At 43.6% G+C, this 26,323-nt stretch overlaps 1 protein-coding gene across 1 annotated transcript in view; it reads left to right on the top strand.

Moving 5' to 3' along the window:
* The window catches only part of ASTN2 (astrotactin 2), a gene marked incomplete at its 3' end in the record, with an annotated part of 830,851 nt that overhangs the window by 333,736 nt on the left and 470,792 nt on the right, over positions 1 to 26,323 (top strand). Inside the window, exon 6 of the mRNA XM_081066707.1 lies at positions 1,633 to 1,779. Coding sequence (XP_080922833.1) covers positions 1,633 to 1,779 — 147 coding nt within the window. The remainder of the gene's footprint in view (positions 1 to 1,632; positions 1,780 to 26,323) is intronic.

Raw genomic sequence — 26,323 nt, 5'->3', positions numbered from 1 at the left:
ATTCTCTGAAAAAGAAATAACCCCTGTGCTAGTAGTAACATGACAGAGAGTGTTGACCATGGTGGTGCTGCAGTAATGCAAGCCCTGCTAGCATCTGGCCCAGGGAGGAGAGAGCAACAGGAGGGATGAGGAGAAGGACCCATCATGAAAGGTTTCGGATGCCAGGCTCATGAGCATGGATCACATCCTGTATCCAGATTCTGTAAAACAGCCCGAGGAGTTCCAGGTGGGAGTGTGATGGGAAGATGTGCCCGCACCTTTCTTCTCTCACAAGCAGACAGACAGTAGATGCTATGAGGGTAAAGAGGTAAACATGCGAGAGACAGAGTAAATAGAACTGCATGGCTCCTTAGATGCTATAAAGGAAGGAGACAGGAAACTGAAAGATGACATCTAGGTTTCTGGCCAGTTTAAATGGTGGTGCTTTCAATAAGTTGGGGATCATCCCAGGAGAAGGAGGAAGAGGAGGCTTTCAGGAAAAGATAAAGTGTCCAGCTTTGACTGTGTTCTTTCTGTCATGCCCATGGGACAGCCATAAGGAGATGTTCAGGAGGTGTGGAATAAAGGTTTGCTCAAAAGAAGAGCCCAGTGGGTAATGGAAATTTGGGAGATGTTGCATTAAGAATAGTCATCTAAACCTAGAGAATAGAAGTGAATAGCAAAGCCTAAAGAATGAACCATGGGGGGTGGGAGGCCCAAGACATTGTCTTTAGATTTTCTTTGCTGGCACAGTGGTCTCCTTGCCATGCAGATCCAATCTGCTCGTTCTACTGCATACGTGAAATTAATTGTGTTTCATTTTTCCAGGCAAAACTCCCCTCCCCCACTCTGTGCCTCTCTACTATGTAGCTCTTAATACAACTCGCTTTGGATTCTAATTAGTTGTGGACAAGGCTGCCTTTGCCCCCTAGCCTATAAGCTCCTGAAGAGCAGGGGCTCTTCTCATACTGCTCTGTGTGTTTCTCACATAGTAAGTGATGAGTAAAGGCTTATGGAATTGATTTGAACTGCTCAGCTTCTAACAGTTTCTGAAAGTGAAACCTTTTCAGAGGATAGACATTCCATGCATACTGTGTGCTATGTCATGTCACAAAAGCCTTGTGGGCTGTTTGGTATTATCCTCGTCATACACATAAGACAACTGAGGTTCAGAGAATGAAGCAGGTCCCACAGCCCATGAAAGCTGAAGTCCACGTTTGTACCTAGGATTGTCAAACTCCAAAGCCCATGCTCATTCCATTAGATCCTATGAACTCAACAATACAATGTCTCCTTACTTCTAAACACAGTGGGCAGTTTACCGTTATCTATAATCAAGAATGACCAGCCTAATTGGGAGGGGAGCAGGGAGGAGTGAGAATTGTCACGATTTTCAGGAAGCCTGTGGTTCTTTGTTTTTGTTTTTTGTTTTGTTTTCTTTTGGTTTTACCAAACGACTAATAAACCCATTTTTCCGGGAGTTAAGCCAAGGCCCAACAAGGGGCCCCAGAGGTGCCATTGCAAGCACAGAGGTTGGAAAATATCTTGCTTTTTTCAGCTTCCCATTGGGAAAAGAACAAGATTCCCAAACTCAATGCTGTCCCCATTTCCTCACCGCATAGACTTAAGCTCTGTGTGTCTTTGTGTTACTAGGTTTGCTGAAAAGCCCGGTGAACAAGACGGCACTGACGCTGATTGCGGTCAGCTCCTGCATCCTGGCCATGGTGTGTGGCAGCCAGATATCCTGTCCACTGACCGTGAAGGTCACTCTGCATGTGCCTGAACACTTCATTGCTGATGGTAAGAGCTGAGCATTGGACATGCCTCCCACCTACAGGGCACCTTGCACCCCTGGAAGGTCAGATGTCCTCCTCAGAATCATATTACAGGGCAGAAAAGGAGCATTCAAAAGTCTCGGATTAGGCTCTTATCATTTAGAGTCCTGGGTTATTTGCATGGAACTAAAGACTGCATTTATTCTGTGGGCAGGTATCTGGTTTGTTAAATACAGGAAAAATTCAAATGTGAGTGCAGAAAGATTGAGCTATATCAGAGAACCCACGATTTCTGATCATGGTTGTGGACCCTGTTCCAAATGGAAAGTGTTTCCCTCCAAAATGGTATTTAGTAATTGGAAAAATGTGACAGAGAAGACTGTCTGAGCTTTGTTGGAATATCCTGAATGTCCTAAAGAATACTTATGTCTCATGCCCTGCAAATGTACTTTAGAAGTATCTTATCTCCTACCATTTACTCTTCCCCCGACTAATTTGAATTAGTGAGATACTGTAGTCGCTATAATTATTCACAAAGCATGGTCCAAGATACTGATTAAGGTTCTTGATATCTATTGCTAAAGTACCCCCGGAAAGTTTTTCCACTTTACATATTCCAGTAGGATGGGTGGTACCTGTTTCCCCAAAACCTGTTCTCACTTGGCATTACCATTTTCAACTGTATCGAAGTTGGTCATAAATACAACAAAGAAGGCATATCTTAAATATGCAACTTAATGAATTTTTACATAGGAGTCCATCCAGATCAAAGCATAAAACATTGCTAGCATCTCAGCTTCCTTATGCCCCCTCCCAATTAATACCCTCTCGAGGTAACCACCCTTCTGACTTCTAGCATCATATTAGCACCATTTAAAAAATACATCTTTTCCCATTGGATATGTGTTGAATGTTTTTGAGATTCTAACCTTGTATTTGTCAGCCGTGTCTCAATGTAACTCAATTTTATCTCAGATTGTTAAGTTATAGTGTTCAGAACTTAGCACCGATCCCTTCAGTATTTTCTGTACATAGTGTAGCTTCCACCTCCTTTTTCTGAAACACTCAGACTTCTATGAATATATCCTATGATTGCTCCCACCTCACCATGGTGCATGAGCCCCTGCTTGTTTCTCACTTGAATTGTAAATAAGTTCAGTATTTCTCATACACATTTAATCGATTTTCTGACCTAAGGAGAAGACATTTGGTTCATACCTATCAAATAATATGTTAACATGAGAAAGACAAAATTTTGAGGTGAGGTGGCAGAGCAATGGGAGCCATCTTTCCCGAAGCAGCCACACCCGTTGATCACGTGGAGCTTGGGACGGGGACAATTGCCAGGACATGGGTGTGCTGGAATATGGGGGTGTGAGAGGAAGACTGACAAACAATGAGGTTGGGGAAATCAATAGGTCAAATTTTGACCACTATACTCACCAGTCAATACTCATCAACTTTAGAATGTTACTCCTTGGAAACATTCAAATTTTCAATGTTGACTTTCATGCATCTATAAATGTAGGTATGAAGAGGCTAAGGAACTTGCTTGAGCTCGTGGCAAATAGTTTAATGCCTAAGAGCAGAGACGATAGAGCAATACAAACATGGATTCAAACGCTAGTTCTGTTGTCAGCCACTTCGATAGCCATGTGGATGACCTACTTCTCTGAGATGGACCCAAGGTGAGAGGTAGCTTTCACCTTTCTCACCTTCCCCCAGGAACCTTAAGCTGCCAAGCTGCCGGCCAGTTCTTAGTATTAGAGAGAGCTGGGGCTCTCAGCCAGCCTTGTGCATTGAGCTGTCCGTGGTGCTGAAGTATTGGAGGGGGCTGAGTAATGGGTCCGGTCTTAAGGAAGAAAATGAATTTTGCCCTTGTGTTACGACACAGTTGTACTTGATGCTTACTGCCCATTATAAGGAAAGGTCATCAGGATATAGCACTTGTTCCGAGCCCAGCTGGCAAGAGCAATAAATACTGACACAACCTAGTCCAAGCCCTTGGCAAACATCACCCCTTCCCTCGTCTGACCCTTCTCAAGGCCGCTGGTGGCTTTTTGTCCTGCGAAGCACATCTTGAAGAGATGGACGAGGTTTGTATCCAAACTTACTGAATTTAGCACTTTTTTCAGCTGTGGCCTATAAATCATCTGCATTTGGGTCATCTAGTGATGACCCAGAACTAGTGAATCATATTCTCTAGCAGCAGAGCCCCAGCATTAATATTTTTAATGCAAACTCTAGATGATGTCTTAACAGAAGTTTGAGAGCTGCATCAATATCTCTGTGTTACTTTCCTGCTATCTAACAGATGCAATAACTCCTTGAGACCCCTTGCAGCCCTGATAAGGGGCTTTGGGTGTTTCCATCTTTGATTTTATCGGTGTCATATTAATGGAGCTGCCTCGTGGCATGATTCCAGTGGTCACCCGGAGCACTGCGTGCAATGTGAATGATCCACTCTGAGCTTCAACATAAAGCAGCCTTGCTCATATGGATTTGGGCTTCATCCAGGTTGCTGTACAGGTGGCATTATTCATTAAGGGTTGTTATTGGTTAATATGTAAAACTCATCTTAATTGAGATGTTCATTTGCACAACCCTTGAGACTCCCAATGCCAGTCAAGATATTCTGGCCCTATGGTAAACCAGTAGAAGAGACAACTGTTAAAGCAGTAAGTCATCTACATGAAGGAAGTGAGATGGTTCCACTCTAGTGTAGACAGGTAACACTACACCTAGAGTTCTCTGTTCTATTCTTTTCAGTTCCGTTCTGGGAGTTGGGCTTTGAGAAGGTGAATAATGTATTGTAAGTTATCCAAAGGAGAGGATGTGTACTCACGATACTGAAAACACAGTGTAGATACCTAAGGAAAGGGTGGAGGAAAATCATTCTAGGAGAGTTGAAGGAACCTAGAAAAAAAGTGAACTTAATATTATTGAGTATGTCTGTTATAAATATCGCAGCGTTCAAAATACTTTATAGGAAGTTCCTTACTCAGTTCTCAGAACAGAATGTGAGGCAGGATTCAGCATCCTCAGGTTGCAAACATGGAAGGTAGGTCCCTGAGATGTTAAGTGATCTGGCCAGATTAACATACAGAAGTAGAACAATGTGTGAAAGCCCAAGTCTACCAGCATCCCTGATCCAAGGTCCTTCCATGCCCCACACTTCCACAAAAAATGATAGTGAGAATTATGACCATGTTTCCCCGAAAATAAGGCCTCGCTGGACAATCAGCTCTAATGCATCTTTTGGAGCAAAAATTAATGTAAGACCTGGTCTTATTTTACTGTAAGACTGGGTATAATGTAATGTAATGTAATGTAATATAATATAATATAATATAATATAATATGACTGGGTCTTATATTAATATTTGCTCCAAAGACGCATTAGAACTGATTGTCCGGCTAGGTCTTATATTTGGGGAAACAGGGTATTTGTCTTAAACAGGGAGCAGGTTTGTTCTGAGAGTCACCGGGAAGTAACACTAGAGCTAGCTATCTGGGTGATGAGGGGGATCAGAGATGGGACAAGATTGAGCCTTAGTCTGAAAATGCCTACTTTCTAAGGCTCAGCCTCATTATCTATAAGGGAGGGGTAATAGCGGTACTTATCTCACAGAGTTATTGTGATGAATAAATGAAATAATGCTCATAAAGCTTTTAGCACAGTACCTGAGACCTAGTAATGGCTCAATAAATCGTATAAATGTTAGTAGTTGTGATAATATTTTCTTAATATTGGAAGGGGGTCATTGCAAGGTAATGAGTCCCCCATCATAAGGAATTTCTTGAAAATAGATGGCCCCATTTCTGTGAAGCCATAGAAGTAAAGTGAAGGAGTGCATTTGACTTGGGCACATGGTATTTTGATACAGAGCCATTTTATCTGGATATAAACTTTAAAAACACCTAATTCCAACTATATTTGTTTATTCTTTACTACCTCATCCATGAGCGTCACCCAATCTTTGCCTAAGCTCAGAAATAGAGTGAGACTAAGGAATGAGTGAAGGCCAGGGATATCTCTTGAATACTTTACTTGGCTAAACCACACAACACACAGACACCCCCCCACACACACACACACAGTGCTTTTTTGTTGTTGTTGATATGCCCATTGCATCAAATATTCATGAAAAAATATCTGTGTTTCTTTTGTGTGTGTTTTTTAAGATTAGTTAAATTGTTCACATCATGTTTTGGGTTTTATTAAGATGATATTCAGGTCTTCTCTGTTTCCTATGACTGAGGAATTTGGGGTCTAAAGGTTCCGTGCCAGCCTAAGAAATCAAGTGGAAATCCTCATTATTAGGATGGCCTAGTTTATTAATATGCCACGCGTATAACCACTTCTGAACACAAAATTGTATATAATGAATCTGGGTCCACATTTATTTGCTTCCACCCCTAATTCATGTCTTTCAGCCCAGGAAAATGAGCTAATCTGTGGCTTTGTGCCTTTAATGAGGAATGAGGTTGATAATGATCTTCAGAGCTAGGTTGCAGTGATTTGAATACATGGGAGGAATATTTTCAACACTCAGAGAGGAAAACCGAAAGCGGCTGACTAGTCACCAACTGCCAAACAACTTGTCTAAAAAGAGCAATTCCTTGGACCATCCTCTCTGGAATGCTTTGTTTTAAAATGTTCAGTGTTGATTGCAGAACTTTGAGTACCATGGACCACGTTTCAGGTGTGAAGTGCTCTACAGTAAGGCCTTTGCCTTTCTTGTTCTTAACTCCTTTGCACACCCATAATGCCTTTTAGACAACAGGTCATCTTGCCTTGTGTCTGACTCCCTATATGCATTTGCTTAAACCTTGCTCCTCACCAGGAATTCCCCTCCAAATCTCTGTATATTGAAACATTAGCCATGTCTAAGGCCACATAACTGTTCTCCTTCTTCCAGAAAATGTTCTTCAACAAGAATCTAAAACTTCTTCAAAGAAAGCTCCAGTCAGAAATAATCTCTTCTTTCTTGAACATTACACGGAATGTATTTGTACCTTTCTAATGTCCCCACAGTGTACCTTCCATCGGTGTTATTGTTATGTCTATGTCTTATATAACTGCCATAGTCCTAAAAACTGTCTTCCTTCTTTAAATCTATCCCCCCTCCAATGTGTTCTCAACACTGCAAACACAGTGATCTTTTAAAATAAAAACATCTCCACATGTTGCATCTTCCCATAAAACCGTTCACATGTTTCTTCTGGTCTGTATTATAAATACCGAGCTTCTTAACATGACCTGTGGGTCCCTGCAAGATCAGGCCCCCATCTGCCTCTCTAGCCTTACCTCACACCACTCTCTACCTGGGTTCTTGAAATATCTCTGGCTGCTTCCTCCCCTTGGCCCTTTGCACATCTTGTTCTCACTGCCTGAAAATTTTCTCCCCACCTCTCCTATCCAGTTTCTCTTGGGCAAATTCCATTTATCCTACAGTGATTGGCTTTTTTAAAATTTTCATTCCAGCATCTGTTAGGTCTCTTACTAACCATTCTTCTCGAGCCCCGTTCTATTCTTTGATTAGACTTATTTCAGTTTGTAATTATATATTCGTCTGGTTCATGCTGGGCTCCCCTACCAGGTTGTAAGCTCCGTAATACAGAGCTTACAGACAGAGCTTATATTTGTTTTGCACATCTATTCAGCACCTAGGACAGTGTCCAAGTAGAGTTAGTACCCCAAAAGAGCATTAGTTAAGTGGGAAAAATAGAAGGAGGGGGAGAAAAAGGGGGGGGGGGCGGATAAGAAGAAAGAACAAGAAAGATGAAAAGAAACTATTTCAGTAGCTAGAATTAAATTTCCTCAAGGGCAAAGGCCAAAGCTTATTTATGTCCTAACCTATTGTGATACCTGGCAGAGGTTCTGACTCAGTAGACATGTAATAAATTATGTCTGTGAAACAAATGAAAGAAGGGAAGAAAGGCAGGTTGTCCCTGATGCCCTAAGAAGATATATTCTGGGGAATGACAGTGCAAGAAATCTGAGGCTGCTTCCTCTTCGATGATTGACTTCACTCCCCCAGGTTTTTGTTCTCTTCCCCAAAGAAACTCCAATCAAACTCACATTTTCCCCCAAACACCAAAATGAAACAAACATTATCCCAGAGCCCAGGAAGAGGGGGAAATATAAATTGAGCTGAGGTTCAGAGTACCCAGGTGGGAGTTGGCAATGAAATACCAATAAACCAAATTAACATGCTGAAATCAGGAAGAATGCGTTGAACTCCAACCCAGATTTAATAACTGTTCGTGAGTGAGCTCAGGGAGAAGGCAAAGCTGGGTTTCAGTCAGAATTAAAACGAGATCTGTAGTAGAGCTGGTGATACAATTATAAGCTGTGAAAACATTTTTCCTTCTCCTTCTTCTACGTAATGGACAACTTGCTCAGCAATGGCCTGGAGCTAATGCTGGAAGCTGTGCATACCCCCTAGAGTGGATTCCTTGGGTTATTTGTTTTGTTTTGTTTGGTTTGGTTTGGTTTGGTTTGGTTTCCCCTCAAACCTCTTCATTAGGAATGTCTAACTTCACAAAATCATGGAAGGAAAAAAATGTTTCAAACCATTTCTTCTTAAGCAGTAACGGATCCCCAGGTTAAAAATCACAAGGAGCTTGAGGGAGAACAAACCTGGGAAACCCACTCTAAGCAGCTGAACGTGTTCATGCTTTTAAACATGACAACTGCCAGTTGGGTTGGGATTTTTAATGACATTCTGTGCTAAGATGTTAGCTTGGCTTCCAACCAGCCTGAATTGTTACTAATCTCCCTTCTTAACAAAAGGGATAACTGAGCTTGACGTCCAAAATTGGAGTCTAATTTCTGTGTTTTGAAAGCAGATCACGTCCAAAACTATGTTCCTAGGAACTGGAGGGGGGAGAAGCAGAGGATGGTTGAAAGAGGTAAGGAAATTTAATTTCCTCTCCTTAATATTTCCATTCTGTGGTGGTAAGAAAGAGGCTCCTTTGATCTTTAGACTGGGAGGAGAAGATGACAGGTGGGAGCTTTTATGAGATGGAGCTCAGGATTATCGAGTCAGATGTTCCATTATTATTGACTCGGTGTTTGCAAAATGGTGTAGGGTTGAGCCAGTGGTGCAGTGCTGGGCGGGAGAGAAGGTAACATGGTACACAGGTGAGTGCATTGATCTGTGACCTACGAGATGTGAGTTTTACCCAGGTGTTCTGCTTTCCAGTGTTGTGACCTGGGGTGTATTAATTCACCCCTCTGAGTCCCCAGTTTCTCCATCCAAAAGCATTGTTAATGCTCCTGGCCTCATATGAGTGTTGATGGGCTGATGAGTGTGGAAGACCTCGGCCAACTGTGAGAGTAGGTATGATTATGACAGTGTTGTGCTTTTCCCTTTCTGTGTGTGTGTGCATAACTTTATTATCTACAAAGACAGAGGGAAGAAGTAAAAGGGTTGGGGAGAGGTGTTTGTGGGTATGGCCAAGTGAATAGAAGGTACCATTTCAGGGAGGCTCCACGTGGCCAGAGGGAAATTTAATAGTTAAAACTTCCTCAGTAATAGTGCTAATTCCTTCTCATATATAGTGCCTGTTTTCTTCCCATCCTTCTCCCCTCCGTTCGTGGGGTCAACACATACAGTCACGTGCAGCACAGTGCTGTTTCTTTCAATCAGTGATGGAGCACATATACAATGGTGGTATACCAGGCAGCCTAGATGGTACCGTCTAGGTTTGTGTACATGACTCTGTGATGTTTACAAAAGGATGAATCCCCTCATGATGCATTCTTCACAATGTATCCCTGTTGTCAAGCAGCCCATGACTCTATTGTACGTCACCTTATCTGTGGTATGCTCAGGTGCTAGGGCTGCAGAGATGAATAAAATGTGATCTCTGGGATCCCCCAGTTTGGTGATGGTGAGGCATACCAAGTAGATGAAATAGGAAATGCAGTGTGGTCGGAGTCATAATGGGGGTTGCACTGGGTGCGGTGGGAACAGGAGGGGCAGCTAAGTACCCCAGGCGAACGATGGGGAGTGTGGGAAGCAGGGGGTATCTTAAGATGCTACGCGAACTGGGTTTTAGAGTCATTGTCATTTACATGGAGGTAGGTGGGTGATGGATGATAGCAGGCTTCCCGGATGGGGCATGGATGTGTCCCCTGCCTCACCTACACCCTGCTGCTCAGGCCTCCCGATGACTGTGATAATAACAACACTAATAATGGGTCACATTTATGGAACATTACTGAGTGACAGACCCTGTGCTAAGTGCTTTGTGAAGTATTACCTCGTTAACTGTTCCATTGCCTCATGAAGTACATCCAGGCATTATCTCCATTTTAAATGGGAAGGAACCTAAAGCCCAGAGAGTTGACGTGGCCACCTCACCGTTGCACAGGCAGGAAGGGGGTGAGCACGCTGATTTCTGATTCACAGCTACAGAACGTGGTAGACAGAGAATCCATGACTAAGATGGCGTTCTCGCTCTGCTGGGAATTCTCCATGACTTGTGGCTCATCTCTACTTCTCCAGCCCTTGGTTTCTTCATTGTAAAATGTGGGAAGGAAACAAGGTGGTACTAAAACTGTCTTCCTGCCCTAACATTCTACAAGTAGCATGAAAAATGTTGGGGTTCGAAGTCCCCGTTTACTTATCCCATTTGGTCCATGACCTCTGAAGTCTTTATGTAACCATTCCCTTAGTGTCCCCAGGCCTCTCTCTTCTGACTCTTGTTTGTACCAGTCTGTGGCCAGACAACCCCCTGAGCAAGAATCTTGGGGGCAGAGGCAGCTAAGCAAACCTTCAACAGCCCACAAGGTGCCACTTGAAGAAAGCTTAGGAGGATCACAGCCAAGATTGTGCAGGGACTGCAAGCTCCCAAGGCTGCCAGATAAGAAAGGAAGCAGTGGGTAGCCGGGCCGTGGTGGGAAAGACGCCTCTCCATCTCCAGCTCCCATGTCGGCTACCGAGGTATCTTGAACATCTCGGATGCCAGCAAGAGTATGGGATGGGGAGTAAGGGGGTATGCATCATATTCAGTGGGAGAATGATGAGATGGGAGGAATAATTTAAACCTGCACACCCCTCCTACCTCGCCACCCTCTCCCTGCACCTCCTTCCCACCTTTCTGCCCCGCCCCCACCCGGCCTTGGTGCAGCGCACAACCTTGTTGTTTGGCTTTCCTCCCCAGCTGCTCCTCTGGATTATCTAAGCTAACTATATCTGCAGCTGCACAGCCTTGGGTGTTTTGGCGACTGCTGGTGACTTTCTGAACCTTTACTAAAAATCTGTATTTCTCACCCTCAGTTGGAATCCTTCCTAAAGCCTGGACCACCCCTGAACTTTCCATGTATCATCTCCTCTTTTGTAACCCCGATTCCCATTTGGGCTCTGTCGGTGAATCCATTATGTTAAGACTTTCCGCTGACTCTTGCTGAGAACCTACTCAGGGCCAGGCCTCACATTCTAGGACAAACTCAGACACGGTCAGCCCTAAACAGTAGGGGAAAGCACACATGATTTAGAATCGGAAAACCTCAGGTTCAAAACTGCACTCCTCCACTTACGAACTCTGAATCTTAGACGAGTCACCTCACTTCTTTGAACCATCAATTTCAACATCTGTACAAGAACAGCTCTTAGCCCATACATGGCACAGCATGGTGATGAGGAGGACATAGCAACAGGAAAATGTCCCCTAATAGCTACATTTAGTAAATGCTAAGCATGCCTTAACGGGGTCATGTGTCCTTTAAAGTTGCTCTAAAGCAAAAGACTATAATAGACGGCATAGTCTGGACCGTAGGGCATAGAGACAGGAATGAGTAAGGTTAGCAGGGGCACTGGGGTTGTGACCCACTGGACGATCTGGGTAAAGCTTTCGGGCGCAAGAGGATTTCTCCCATTGCAGGAGTGGACAGAGATTGGGAATCAGAGTATGTGCTCTGTTGGAGATGGTGGGAGAGAGGACAAGAACAGGCAAAAGGGACAGCATGACAAAGGTGTGGCAGGGGCAGATAGCACTGAGAGCATCTGGGGCACCGTGTGGCATGCATGGGACTCAGGAGGAGCCGATGGCAAGAACAGGGGTCTTGGTGTTGGGCTTTCATTGTGGAGATGGTTGGGGGTCATGACACCACTGAAGGATTATACACAAGGGACTGTTGGGCTTCAGTTATATGTACAAAAAGCAATGTGAGATGCTAATTAAGCAATCAGGCCGTAGAGTCAGACCCATCTGGGCTCCAATGCTGGCTCTATGGCTTCATTGCTATCTGATGGTACAAATGTTACTTAGCCATTCTGGCTTGTGTCTTAATATGTGAAGTGGGCATAATGAGAATGGGAAATTTAAATGAGGTGATACCTGTCAAGTATTTATTAGAGTGTTTGGCAAACAGGAAGCACTTGGTAATACTGGTTTTTATTGGCATTATCATCATCATCAACCTCCTAGTCTAAATTAGGTCCCCCTGTTAAATAGTCCTGAACTTTTCCTTTTTGCACTCAGCACTTTTATCATTTGCTTATTCGATGTCTAGAAGAGTGGGCTGTAGAATCATACTCCTTGGGTTCAACATCTGGCTCTGATATGTCCTAGCTGTGTAGCATTGCGTTAGTTATTTCATCTCTGAGCCTCTGTTTGCTCATCTGTGAAATGGGCGTGATGCCAGTAAACCACCCCACAGGGCACTCTGATGACTGCATAGGAAGCGGTTGGCCAGTGCTTAGTACATAATAGCCCCTGTTAATGCTACCTTAACCCTTAAGGACAAAGAGTGTAGCTGTCTTGTTCCTATGAAAACTCCAGGACACACTTAGTGTTCCATAAGGATTTGTGCAATGACTGAGCAGTGTAGAAGGTAAGTTTGAGGAACCAAGGCTGTAGGCTAGGGGCCTATTAGGGGGCTGTTACATTTAGTCTGTACGATAATTGAAAGTGAAACTGAAGATAGGGGATTTCCCATAGAGCTAGAACCAAGGAAACTTAGCCACTGATTATAAAGAGGGGCCGAGAAGGGGAAGGAGTCAGTCCTCTTGGCTTCTGCCTCCTGGGGTCCCTGAGAGGTGGCCGACTCCAGGCATCAAACTAAGAACACTGGCCAAGTGGTCAAGTGTGGCGCTCAAGAACATGAACGCCAATGCCCGAGTGCATGGGTTCAAATCCTACCTCCACCTTCCCCATAACACAGCTTCGTCTTCTGGAAAGCAGGGATGCTAATCCTCTGGAAAGCAAGCTGCTTGTGAAGAATGAATGGTTGTTGAACGCAAGAGCCTGGCCCGTGGTAAACACACTCAAAGGCTAGCTAGTATCGCTATTCTGTTCGTGCACCAGCTTTCTTATGTGAGGTCAAGAATCTGATGCCCACCTCTTGGCGACATTTGTAGAAGGAAGAAAAAGAGCGGGGTGGGAGAGGCACGGAATACAAGCAACTTAGAAGAACATACAATATTAGGATCTTTACAAGTCCTGCCTGGATGAAAATTATTAGTAAGAGATATCACTGTGTTCTGTGAGCAAAATTAATTTGCCAGATATCTGAAGGCTGCTTTCCTGAATTTGAGTCATTTGAATAATATTTCGGGTGATGTCTTGTTGCGGTATTTGGGCCAGGACAGAGGGTGGAGAAAGTGAAGAGCCCAGCCCCCGCACAGGTGCTGATGTGCACTGTGAGCATGAAGGCTCCCGGGTGGGGGGTCGGGGGTGGCCATTTCCTGCAAAGACTCAAGTGTGACATTAATATGCTGGGCTCGGGACCTTCCATGGAAGCACAGGCCTGAAGGGAGGCCCAGGGGTCTGGTGATAAGAGCGGATATCACATTTGAAATATGGGATCAATTAAAAATTCCAACTTCTGCACCTCAAGAGAGAGAACGTGGATATAGGGGTGAGGGCACACTGTGGGCATGTTGCAAAATAGCCAGCTTGGTGATTGTCTAAATTATAGAACGTGAGAACCAGAAAAGATTGCCAACCGTATCTTTCTCCATTCTCTATCTTCTCTGCCCTGCAGCCAAACGAAATGGCTCTGTCCTGAAGGCCCACGTTCTCTTTGTGTTCCCTTTGTATTCCGTTACAAACGTTTCTTTCCTTTGGCCTAAGTCCTCTCTTCCCTCCACTGGGCTGCTGCCTTCTGCTGCTTCCACAATTCAGCTTAGATGTGGCTACTCTGGCTTTGCAGCGAAGCCAGGGGCCCCTGTTCTGGGCCCCCAAAGCTCCCTTTTATCTGTATCACACCCCAATGATGCTCCATGATGCCTGCCTGTCTAGTTAGCTCTCCTCTGAACCATACATTGCTTTCGGGCAGGGACTCTCTCTTTCACCTTTAGAGCCTCCAAATTTTGTCAGCATTCAACAGAGTGGAGCCCAGTATATTTAGATCTGTTTTCCATTCAAAGAAAAAAAAAACACCTGAAAACCTTATCTGAGACATTTCATATTGTTACCGTGATATGATCCTTATTAGAATTTTATTTCGAAATCCAAAATTAGGTCACATGATTTGACAATGAGAGGAACTCTTTACCATCTGTCTCCAGTCTAGGAGACATAAACTGCATTGTGCCCTAAGCTACATCAGAAACAGAATGGGCGTTGGAGAAGAAGGTTCTCACTGAGGTAGATCTCAAAGGCTTCTTGGAGAAATTAAGGGTTGAGTTGAGCATTGAGGATAGGTTAGGCCTGGACAGATATGTCCTCCACCTCAAACAATTTGTTTGAGGATAGGGTGAAACTGGTTTGTGCAAAGGAGAGTTGGTCTCAGCTTCCCCTCTCTCCCTTACTAACTTCTGAGTCAGCCCTCACCAGGACTCACCCCACCCCTCCCTATCCTCACACCCCCAACAGGCACTTACTTCTGGTGTATCGGGTGTTGCGAACACAATGTGAAAATATCAAGTTGGCCTCTGGAGCCCTCTATTGCCTTTTTCATTCTCCATCCTTTGTTCTCCAAGGATCAAAAATTATTAAAATCCAAGTTAATGTAATCTTAGATAATTATAAAAATATCAGCTAAAACTCATCCTGTGCTCCTGATGGGGCAGGCAGTGCAGTGGGCGTTTTACCCACAATATCTTACTTAAATCTTTCCAAACCTTGCTTACTCACTGAACAACTATGTATTTTCTGTTCCCTCCGTGTCCTGGAGCGGTAGCGGTGCTGTCCAGTACGAAGGCTTTCCTTCTCAGCAGATGTACACCAAGCAAATTAGCAAAAGAACGAGATAGGTCTTGGCAATGAAATAAGTGAGAGCTGCTGTGAAAAGAATTCAAATGGTATAAAATAATTAAAACAAAGAGGATCATTGGAATGTCACGCTCAGGTATGGTAGCCATATCTGAGGAAATGGCATTTGGACTGAGGCGTGAAGGATGCCAGGAAGGAAGATGTCTTCCCAGCAGGTGGAACAGCAAATTCAAAGCCACTTTTGTGACAGAGAAGCTGGCACAAGATCTTCATGGCGTGGGCACTAGGTGAGGTGGCCTTGCAGGAACCAGGTCTTCTATGGAATAGACATTTGTGTTGCTGATGGCAAGGAAACTGGTGTTCAGCAAAGGGGGGCTCCAATGGGTGTTCCTTTGTTCAGGGGCATTTGCTGGCTGCCCCAACTTTAGGAGTTCAAGTTAAGCTGGGCGATCCCACTTCCGGCCGGTCAACACTCGTTCAGCATCTCAACTCTGGTCCCTTTTCCCCACTGACTCATCTCCGCCCTCCACCCCTCATTCATTGCCCTCAGCTCATTTCCTGTGTCTTCTTGGTTCTCGACATAGTTTTTGCTTCTTTCCCTCTGCCCATCTCCATGTTGCCCTGAGAACCTGGGACAGATTGACCTTTCTCTTGGACCTGCCTGTCGGCTCCATCTCAGACAAAACCCCACTGTCCACTCCGATTCCATCCAGGGTGGAATCCCCCAGAAACCAGCTCATTTAATGATCCTGGCACCCAGTCCCCAATTCCCAGCTGACACTTGTTGGTTCATGTTTTGAGGCCCATAATTTGAAGGGGATGAGGATTTTACTTCGCAGCCCGAGTATTTGAAATTTTCAATAACAAGGTAGAGTTTCTAGCAGTTGAGTGACAATCATTTTTGGAAAGGAATTTGCCACCTTTGAAGTCTGGTTTTCAAAATCAGTGCCCTTCTCTGTTGCCATGGAAGATTCGACTTGGGGAATCTCTGGGCACTTTCCCATAATGACAATGAGAATGTCAAAAAAGAAACATACCAGCAAATAATGTTCCTTTTTGCCCTGGGATACTGTTCGTGATTATTCCTCAGAAGCGATCTTTAATTGTGTCATCTAAAGAGTGTATATCTTCATGCCTCTGACTGTCTCTTCATAGAGGCTTGTGAATTGGATCCAGCTATTAGCAGCACTTACTAATTTCCTCTGAGCCTTGCTGGCTAAAGTGACGGGCCTGGAACAACTTTTCATTCAGTTTTTAATTAAATTTCAGTTCTTTCAGATCACTCACTTTTAATGCCATTTTTTTGCAGCCCTCAGAAGCAACAGGAGCAGTGCGCTCTTGTTTCTGTGCAGACGGGATGGGATGTGTGTGTATCCACCGCACGGCTGAAGACTGACGCCTGGCTGAGGTCCAGAGCGAGAGCAGACAATTAAGGAAATAGCAATGAGTCACAGCACGAGCTTCTGTTTACAGTGTTGTAGCCAAGCTAATATGTTGTTTGAGCAGGGGTCTTAGATATTGTGTTTGTTTTTGCCAAGCTGTATTTGAACAAGACAACAATCCCTTGTGTTTCACAGTAGGATTCCCAAATATCTATAGGTAGAAGTCTTAAGAATAGCTAACACTTACTAGGCATTTATTATGTTCCAGGCACTGGTTTAAGTGACACACACACACACACACACACACACACACACACACACACACACACACACAGAGGGTACCAAATGAATAGATACACACTCTAAGAAAGGAAAAAACTGTACTAAAACTGTCATGATATATACCGATAACAAAAGAGGAATGTAAGTCACGTTTGATGTCTGCAATTACAAGAGGTGTTCAAATACAGGTTTTTTTTTCCTTTCTAAAATGTGTATACATGTTTTTGGCACCCATATCCTCATTTACATTAAAAGTGAGTAATTTGAAACCACATAAATTTAATTTACATACATTACCTCCCCCATGCTTCTGAGATCATTACCCACAGTTTTTGAACTGAGAAACCAAAGCCCCTTGAACTGAATACTTATCACTTGGTTAGTTCGTGGCAAGACCACAGCACAAATTCGGTCTGCCTCATTCCATATCCCTGGTCTTAAACGCTGTACTAGACTCTCTCTTTATATATAAAAACACAAAAGCACTTCATGGTCTACACGAATTTAATAACCCAAAATACAGAAAATTGACTAGTTCTGTGCAACAGTGAAATCGTGTTCGTTTGCATGCCGGCTTTTCTGTGGCCTCTGCTAAGAATGCCCATTCCCATTTCTGTTATGTAAACTGGTGAAACTGCACCATGGGGTTTGGTTTTGAGTCAAAATCATGGCTTGGGTATGTAACTGTGCTCTTTCAGATACTTAGCAGCTCAGAAAGAACGATTAAGTTTGAAAGCAACCACATAAATATACGCTAAATATTCGCTATGTTCCCCCCAGTTCAACTAGCATCATTTGCTATATTGTTAGTTCCAATTGCAAATAGAACCCAACATATTTTCTATGTCAGAAACTTCACGTATATTATTTATTTTATTTTTCTTTGCAAGGCACATTATTCCACTGATAGCGCCACCCTCCCTTCTGCACACCAATACACATGTTTACACACACACACACCCCTTGGTGGGTCCTCACAGCAGCCTGTTTCTTTCTCCACAGCACTCCATATTTGTACTCATAAGTGTTGGTGCATTAACTGTTCTAACGCTCATCTCCTGTCAGACATCATACACTCTCTACAGCCAAGTGCTCTCCTGTCGTGTCTTAGTCTGGACATCTGGACTCTAGTCCCAGGTTGCTAATTAGGTAATTGGGGGTAACTTGGGCAAGAAACGTCTTCACTGCCCTCAACATCTTCATCTGTGACACGGGAATGATGATGCTGTAGAACATACATGCACAGATACAGAATATAACGTAATTGAATACCAACCACTCTAAAAACATGTTTCATGTTCCGTAACTGACTTCTTCTAGATAATAACCCTAGCAGTAGTTACTACTATTTTCTTCATTTTTTTTTTCCGATGAGGAAACAGAGTTCCAAAGGGGGTAGTACTTTTTGCCCAAGGTCACACAGCTCCCGGACAAGATCTGTCTGAATCCAGACCTCTAATGGCTCATGCTGAGAGGATCCAGTGTGATACATAAAGGTGGAGGGTTGTAAATGCTGACGATGTGCCTGTTAGTAAGGCTCATGAGTGAGTCTCAGGTGAAATTGGATGTGTTGGACAGTGTAGGGAGAGAACCCTGTGATTTCCTTCTTTTCTTTCCATTTGATAATTCTAAGGCAGTATTCTTCAAGTAGTGGAAAGCGCCATGGGTCACTTCATCCATTTATCCATTCAAAATATTTACTGATTGCCTGCTAAATGCCCAACACCATGCTAAGAACCAGCAGTTTGAGATGAGTTAAACATGGGCAGCCCCTTAGACAGCTCACTGTCTTCCAAGGTAGACAACCCATTAGGGTACCACAAACCTTGCCACGTGGGGGATGCTCAGTAAGTGTGTGCCGAACTCACGTGCATTAGGGGTGACAGTGAGGTAAGGAAGAAGGTGCAGATGCCAGGCCCTGGGGGGCAGGAGAAGGACAGGCCACTTCCAGGTGAGTGGGCCAGGGAAGGACGAGTCCACCTTTGGCTGGGCCTGGGGGATAGGTATGGTGAGGAGGACGCCACAGGACATGGGGACAGCCTGAGCAAAGGCAGGTGGGTGACCTGGGAAGGACACAGGGGGGAGGAAGGAGTGGCGCCACTGAGTCAGGTGTGCCTTTCTTCCCGCAACACTTCTATTCCCAGGGAGGGAGAACATACTCCTCAGTTTCCAGGGACAGAGAAAGAAATAACAAACACGTTTTCATCACCTACTATGTGCGTGACTCAATACTATAACTTTCTGTATGTAGTCTACATTTATTTCTTCTCCAAACTTATGAACTTGCTGCAATTATACTACTACTGGTAATACTAGTAGTAGTGATCGTAGGGATTACAGTGGCAGCAGCAAGCAGTACTCATTATAAAAGTAATACGGAGTGAATGAAGTCAATATTAAACCCTCTTTCTTTCATATTCCCGATCCTAGTGTGTTGGGTTCATAACTCTTTTGGTGTATCTCCTTCCAGAATTTTTGTTACACACACACACACACACACACACACACACACACACACACCCAAATGCTATCGGTCTGTTTTAAACCCGAGATAAGATCCAGTATACTCTTGGGCAACTTGCTTTCCTCATCAACCATCTCAGTGGGCCTCTATACACATATGTGGATAGGTATTATTGTCCCCAGTTTAGAGAAGAGGAGCCCCAAGGCTCACAAAGCCAAGTAATGGTCATAAAGTCCATCGGCTAGTGGGTGGTAGGGCTGGGGTTGCAGCCAGTCCTTTCTGGTTCCAGAGCCTGGTGCCCGTAATCCACACCCACCAACTCCACCTGGGAACAGATGAGAGAATTCATCCTTCACCTGTCACATTCCAGAAAAGTGGATCTCAGCCATCCTGGATCCTGTGTGAGCCTCCAGACCTTCATTGGGCCCTCAAATGACAATCATTTCTCTCCTTACCTTTCCCAGATCCGTAGTTGGGATTAGCTGGTGAAGAGCTGGTTTCTGCAAGCGCAACACTGTAGCTAAGCTGCGAATCTCCTTTATTATGTTGCTCTAGGTACTGCTATTATATATTTAGGCAGCTGTTTTCATCTGTGCCAGGCACTGAAATCTGTTCCATCAACGTGACGGCTGAAACCTCTGATTTTTGGAAGCTTTGCCCCATGCAGGCCTTGGTAGCATCATAAAACAATTAGATTTAGGCTTAGCATTAATTTGAATTATTGTCCAGTTTCCAGAAAATATCTTCTGGAAATGTCATGAGGATGTATTACATGTCTTTGGAGACATTAAGTATTGAATTACAATATTATGTCACCTTCCCCCTGCCATTTCTCTCTCTCTGTGCCACATACTCTCAACACGGTCTGATTTATGTTTCAGCCACCACGAGAAGCTCAGTACTTAGAGAAAGAACCAGAAATAAATACTGACAGATGCCAAATGCACACGCGCACACATGCACACGCGCACACATACATGCATACACACATACACGCATACACACACCCACACACACACACACCCCTTAGTATAGATTTTCTCTGAAGTGAGAAGAATGAGAGGCAGCTGGTGTTATAGACAGAGCTCTGGACTCAGAGAGACAGGCACACTGAGTTCTAATTTGGAAACATCAACTTCCTAGCTGTGCAATTCAGCACATGCACCTTTAACTTCCTTGACCTTCCTTTTCTGTAAAATGGGGAGAAAAGTAACACCTGCCTTCCAGAGTCATTTCTAGGATCGATTATATTAATTACAGCAGTAGAAGTAAAAACTCCCATTTGATAAGTACGTCTACTCCGTCAGGTACACACAGAGTCACATTTAATATGCATGCAAATGCTGCAAGGTAAGGATTACTCACTTGTAGATGAGGAAGCTGGGCAAAGAAATATCAAGCATTTCTCAAGTCCATTAAATAATAAATGATACGGCACTTCTGAATCCAGGCTTGCCAATCCCAAGGTCTGTGTTTTTCCCCACCGAATTCATTTCTAGACAAAAGAGAACAGAAGGCAAGAGATCCAGAAAGAAAGGAACATATACACACACATAGTCAGTGAGAAACACAAAAGCAGGCAGGTACCTGAGCATAAGTTGGTCGGTTGGCCCTGAAGCCCCACAGTAGTGCCGAAACGAATCAGGGAAGAACGGCTAATCTGGTTGTTCTTACTGCTCACGCTGTGAGCACCTTTGCCAAACAGCCCGTGATGTTTGTGCAGATTTTGGGGGAAAGGCAAAAATAAGTGAATTTCATAGAAGAGAATGGACCCTAAGAAGGGGGCATGGGGCAGGGAACACAGTTCAACCAGTGGATCTGGAAAATCGCAGTGTATTCATTTATTTGTTAACCCAGTCAACCATCCCGGTCTTACCCAGACATTTCGTATTCTCATTGCACATTCATGAACCTAGTATGTGTCAAGCATTCAATGTTGCCTCACTCCCGCAACACATCTTACAACAGTAGCCGTAGTAGCCCTCCTTCCTGCCCTGCATTACTCACCCCAGGATATTGTGAGAATCGGAGGAGATGCTGCTGGGATCAGTCGTGGAGCAGCATACGAGAAACAAGCATACTTGGGTAGGCAGGAGAAGGCTATTGGTCTTGTTGTTGTTGCTGTTGTTTTAATGAAGCTATTGTCTGACAGTGCCTGAGGCAGGACCGCCATGTTGCAGAACTCCAAGGGGCTCCATCCACATAGGATACAATTATTCATAGACTAATCTGTGCTTATGTGTACGTACATATGTAGATGATAGACAGGTAGATAGAAAGATAGATAGCTATGTGCACATATATACACACACACACACACACACACAGTTACCCAAACATATATACTTTATATGAAATACACAATGATATGTAATGTATGTGGATAGACATACAATTATACATAGCGTGCATTATTTGCTATGTAAATTTTGTCCCTCGGAATAGTGTCCCTTGGCACACAGAGGCCTTAGCCAGGCATGGGCCTGCCCTTAGGCAATTTGAATGTGTTTTGTTTAATCTCTAGGAAGTATTTCCATTGTCCAGATAAGAAAATGGAGGAGGCTTACCAAGATGGAGTGATCTGTTCCAGGGTCACACAACTACTTAGTGGTTGGGTAGCATTTAATCCATGTCTGTCTCACTCCAGAGTCCAGCCCTTTGCCTCCCGTCTAACCTCACATCTTCACCTATGCGGCTGACAGAGAGGGACGTTTTTCAATATTAGCAAGTCAGAGCTAAAGGACTTTTGAATTTGGGGAGCTGCTGTCCACCATGTTCATTCAAGAAGCACTGATCTTTGATCAAAAAGAAATCTCACATTGAGATTGGCTTTGGTGCATAAGTTCCCAATGATGGAAGTTAAAAAAAAGAAAGGAAGGAAGAAAGAATTCTTAAATTAAAAGTAAATGGCTACCTTCACTCTTTAACCATGATTCTTCTTTAAAAATTTAAATGACTAAAGAAAAAGGAGAAGCATTTCGTGACTTTGTTCTTTTCCCCTGCAGCCTACTTTGGTACCCCATCGTTACATCGCTGGGGAGAAAAATAATTTTTTTGAAATTCTAGCACTTCAAACTTCTTTTGTCCAGACTCAAACACCCCTCTCTCAGCTTTGAAGCAAGACCAGGGATATGTAAAGGCATGTGGAATTCTGTGGAAATCTGTTTTAGCCAAACTTTGATCACAATTTGAGATGGAGAAGACAGAAAACGACAGAAATACAATTGCCTGGAGCAAACGTGAGTCGGGCTCTTCAGTGAAAGCCCCTTTTGGGGAGAGGAAGTGAGGCTTTGATGTAGCTGTATTTGGCAGTCACTATTTTTCTGACATAGAACACCCGAATACCAGTGGCCTGTCCATCTCCACGCTTCTTCTTCATGGATATGGAATGATGGATTCCGCCATGTTCTTCCACGACACAGACCTCTCAAGGGTATTACCGTTTCACACTCCCAGCGAGGTAGTTCTAGCCTCCAGACAACTGCCTGCCCCCTCGGGATCTATTCTTATTGTCAGCCTGAAGTCCTGGAACAAACCCTGATCTGGAAGTCACAGCACTTGGGTTCGGGTTCAGCCCCAATACTTTCCAGCTGTTTACTTAAGAAAGTCAGCACACCTGTCCGATTCACCCCCCTGATAGCCCTAAGAGTCGGGAGTTCTAATGCCATGGTTCCAGTTGTAGATATTTCACTGATCCCAGTGGGACCTTGGGCACATCCCTCTCCTTCCTTAACCCTCAGTTTATCTCTAACTAGAGCACCCATTCTCAATGAGGACAATATGTAATACTCCCAAACATATGAAAATTGATTCGGGGGGGTGGCACAAAACATCGTACTCTTTATGTACAGCAAAAGCACAGTACATCAGCAGATTTACAATATATCTGCGGTATTAAAATTTCATAGGTAGCAGGTGATTAGGAAAACATGTCTTCAATGGCTTCTTAGTGGGTGATAATGAAAGAAGACAAAAGGTTGTGGATCTTTGGACTGGAGGAACTCAAAGTTTTCTAACACTCTTTAAAATTAAGTATACAACTTAGCCTCATAAACTCCTGATCCATTCTTCAGAGCTTTACAAAAATATTGTTTCCATGCAATGACCAAAAAGAAAGAAGTTGGCCCTCCTTAAAATAGCCACTGGATCTTCTCAGTGTTTTCTTAGTCGTCGTCTTTTCTTTGTCATTTGCGTCTCATTCACACACTTGAGCAGGGCGTCATGTTCATTATAACCCCATTCCCTCGGCCCCTGCAGTGATTTTGGATGTGTTTGGATCCAGTCAGGCAGCAGACTGGGTAACTGTGGGATGGATGAAAATAACTTAGCTCAGACGACGTTTTTATCCTGGACTCCATGAGCTGCTGAGGGCTCCATGGATAGAACTCCTTCAGTTTTGGGTTTCGTTTGAGATACTATGCATTATGTTTTACACATTTGGAAACTGTATTCTGAGAAGTGATCCAGAGGGATCCATGACACAAAATACAGGTTGGTAAATGGAGAAAATAGCAGGCTTCAGAGATAGGTATCTGTCCAATAACACAGAGGTAGTGTATTAGTTTGCGAGGGCTGTAAGTACCATGGACTGTGTGGCTTAAACCACAGGAGTTTATTTTCTTACAGTTCTGGAGCTAGAAGTTCAAGATCAAGGTGTTGGCAGGGTTGGTTTCTTCTGAGGACCTTTCTCCTTGCCTTATAGATGGCTGTCTTCTCCCTGTGTCTTCACATGGTCTTTCTTGTGTGTGTGTGTGTGTGTGTGTGTGGGTGTGTGTGTGTCTATGTCCTAATTTCCTTTTGTTATAAGGACACCAGTCCTATTGGATTGGGACCCACCCTAATGACTTCATTTAACCTTATTTACCTCATCAAAGACCCTGTCTCCAAATACAGTCACATTCTGAGTACTGGGGGTTAAGACTTCAGCATATGAATGTTGGGGTACACACAGGTCAGTCCATAACAAGTAGAGACAATACAGAGCAATAGATTGAAGTTGATCTAAGGAAAAGGGAAAGCAAATGGCAGAAAGGAAGAGAGCTAGGAGAAGATCACTAGGTGAAAGCATGGGGGTAAGTGAGTAGCTGATGGCTCTCTCAGGGACAGTTGTAGGAGAACCCCCTCTATCTTGGGACGCTAGAGAGTTCTGTCAGAGACTGAGAGCTCCCACCTATCTAAGTAGTCTCTGCCTACTCTCACAAATGCTCAAACTGTTGCTTTTTACCTTGTGTTTGCAGAGTTGGGTTGCTTATTCCTTAAATTTTTTCAGTCGATGACAGGTGGTGGAATGTATTCAAGCCTGACTGGGGACTCTGGACTGGGTTGGGTACAGCCTTCATGGATCAATTAGATGGGAAGTAGATGGGATCCTCATTTCTGCTTCATCACAGTTTGTTTTTCCTGTGCCCTAGAAAGACATTTTCTCCAGGTCTAAGACCCTGACAGATGGGATCTGGGGGATACACGATATAATAGAAGAAAGGAAATCTTTAATTATTTTGCACCCAAAGAAAGGGGGAAGAAAAAGAGAGAGCTGAATACTTTTGGCTAGAAATTTTTTATGCGCTTCATTTGTGAAAACTATCTTTCATCCATGTAGTCTTTCATTCCTCTGCTCTTCCATTCACCATTGTCCAGAACCGTCTTTTGAAACCTCCTGTCCATGGTTCTCAAAGGTCTGTCTCCTGATTCGAGATGTAATGAGCGGGATTTGCAGCTGCTGTCTGGCTCTCCAGGCAATTTGGCACGGTGATACCTCCTTTCGTGGTATTTTTAGTTTTCATCTGTGGCTTTCTGTTTCTTTGGGGGCCGACATGCCTCTGGCTTTTCCCAGAACACTACGGAGTGGTCTGAGCTCCCCAGCTCACCCCTGATCTGTGCTGCACAATTACAGAAACAGGCTTATAATCAGTGTAATTGAAGATCAGAGTTAATGAGGACCTTTGTGCCCGTGCGGTCCCCTGAGCAATGGCAAACTTCAGATGCTAGATAAGGAAATGATTGGGCTGAACTGAAAATCCATTTGGCTAATTAGATGATGTATATTCCCACAAGCCAGTGGGAGAAAAAAAAACCACATATATATTTAAAATAAGGAAACATGACATTTTGAAGTTGGGATTTTGGCAAAGGTTTGTTTCACAGTCCTTCCTCTCATGGGAGATCGATTTGAGTACAAAGAAGAATTTCACAGCACCCAGAAAAACGTGGGTACTTTTGATGTTAAGCCAAGGAAATAAAACAGGGGTCCATTGGAAAACTAGAGAAATAGGAGACACATGGAATAATACATTTTCATTCCTATGTGTTTATTTCCAAAGTAATGCTAGAATTTAGCCAGAGAGAGTTGCTTCTTTGCCACTCTTTGACCTTACTGAGCTGCGCGCGCTCTCTCTCTCTCTCAACCTCTCTTTCTTTCTCTACACACACACACACACACACACACACACACACACACACACACCTCTCAACATCTTCTGCACCTTCACTATCCTAAGCTCTATGGAGAATGCAGTTAAATAAGACATGGTGTTTACCTTTAAGAAATATGCAGTCTATAATAGAGATCACTGCATAAATTATATAAATGTCTAACCACTGTGCTATTCACCTGAAACTAATGTAAAATAACATTCAATAAAATTATGTCAACTATAACTGAAAAACATAAATAATTAAAAAAAAGAAATGTGCAATCTAGATGGGAGAATAAGAAAGGAGGAACAAAAAACACACTTTGCCTTAGATTTGGCATCTCTGAACTCCTTTTCTGAGCTTTAAGTTCTCAGTAGACACCATATTTTACTCATTCAAATCCTGGGACAGGGCCTGGTACATACTAAGTACTCTGTTAAATTAACAAGCATATGAATGGATGAATGAATGAATGAATGAATGAATGAATCTATCTGTAACATGGCTGAAGGGACAACTTTCAATGATTCTTCTCTGACACCCTTTTCTACTTCTCATTATTTCCCAGGAGAAGCCCACCCCTCTCAGGTAGCTCTTACACACTGTAGGTTGTATTATAGTTATCTGTGCACACATTTGATCTCCCTTGTGAGTCCATAATGTTCTTGAAGGGTTCAGTCTGTTTCTCGTTCTCTATATCTATTCCTGATGCATTAAGGGGTTTAGTAAATGTTGGTTAAAATAGACACATGGATTAAGTGTTGGTGAGTGCATTTTGCACAGTTACTTCCTTTCACTACCTGGTGTGTCATCTCTGTGCCCCGTATCCTTTCCTCTTCCCACGGAGTCCCTTT

The sequence above is a fragment of the Rhinolophus hipposideros genome (genome assembly GCF_964194185.1).
Source record: "Rhinolophus hipposideros genome assembly, chromosome: 11".
NCBI lineage: Eukaryota > Metazoa > Chordata > Mammalia > Chiroptera > Rhinolophidae > Rhinolophus > Rhinolophus hipposideros.
This window is presented reverse-complemented; position numbering and strand designations above follow the sequence as displayed.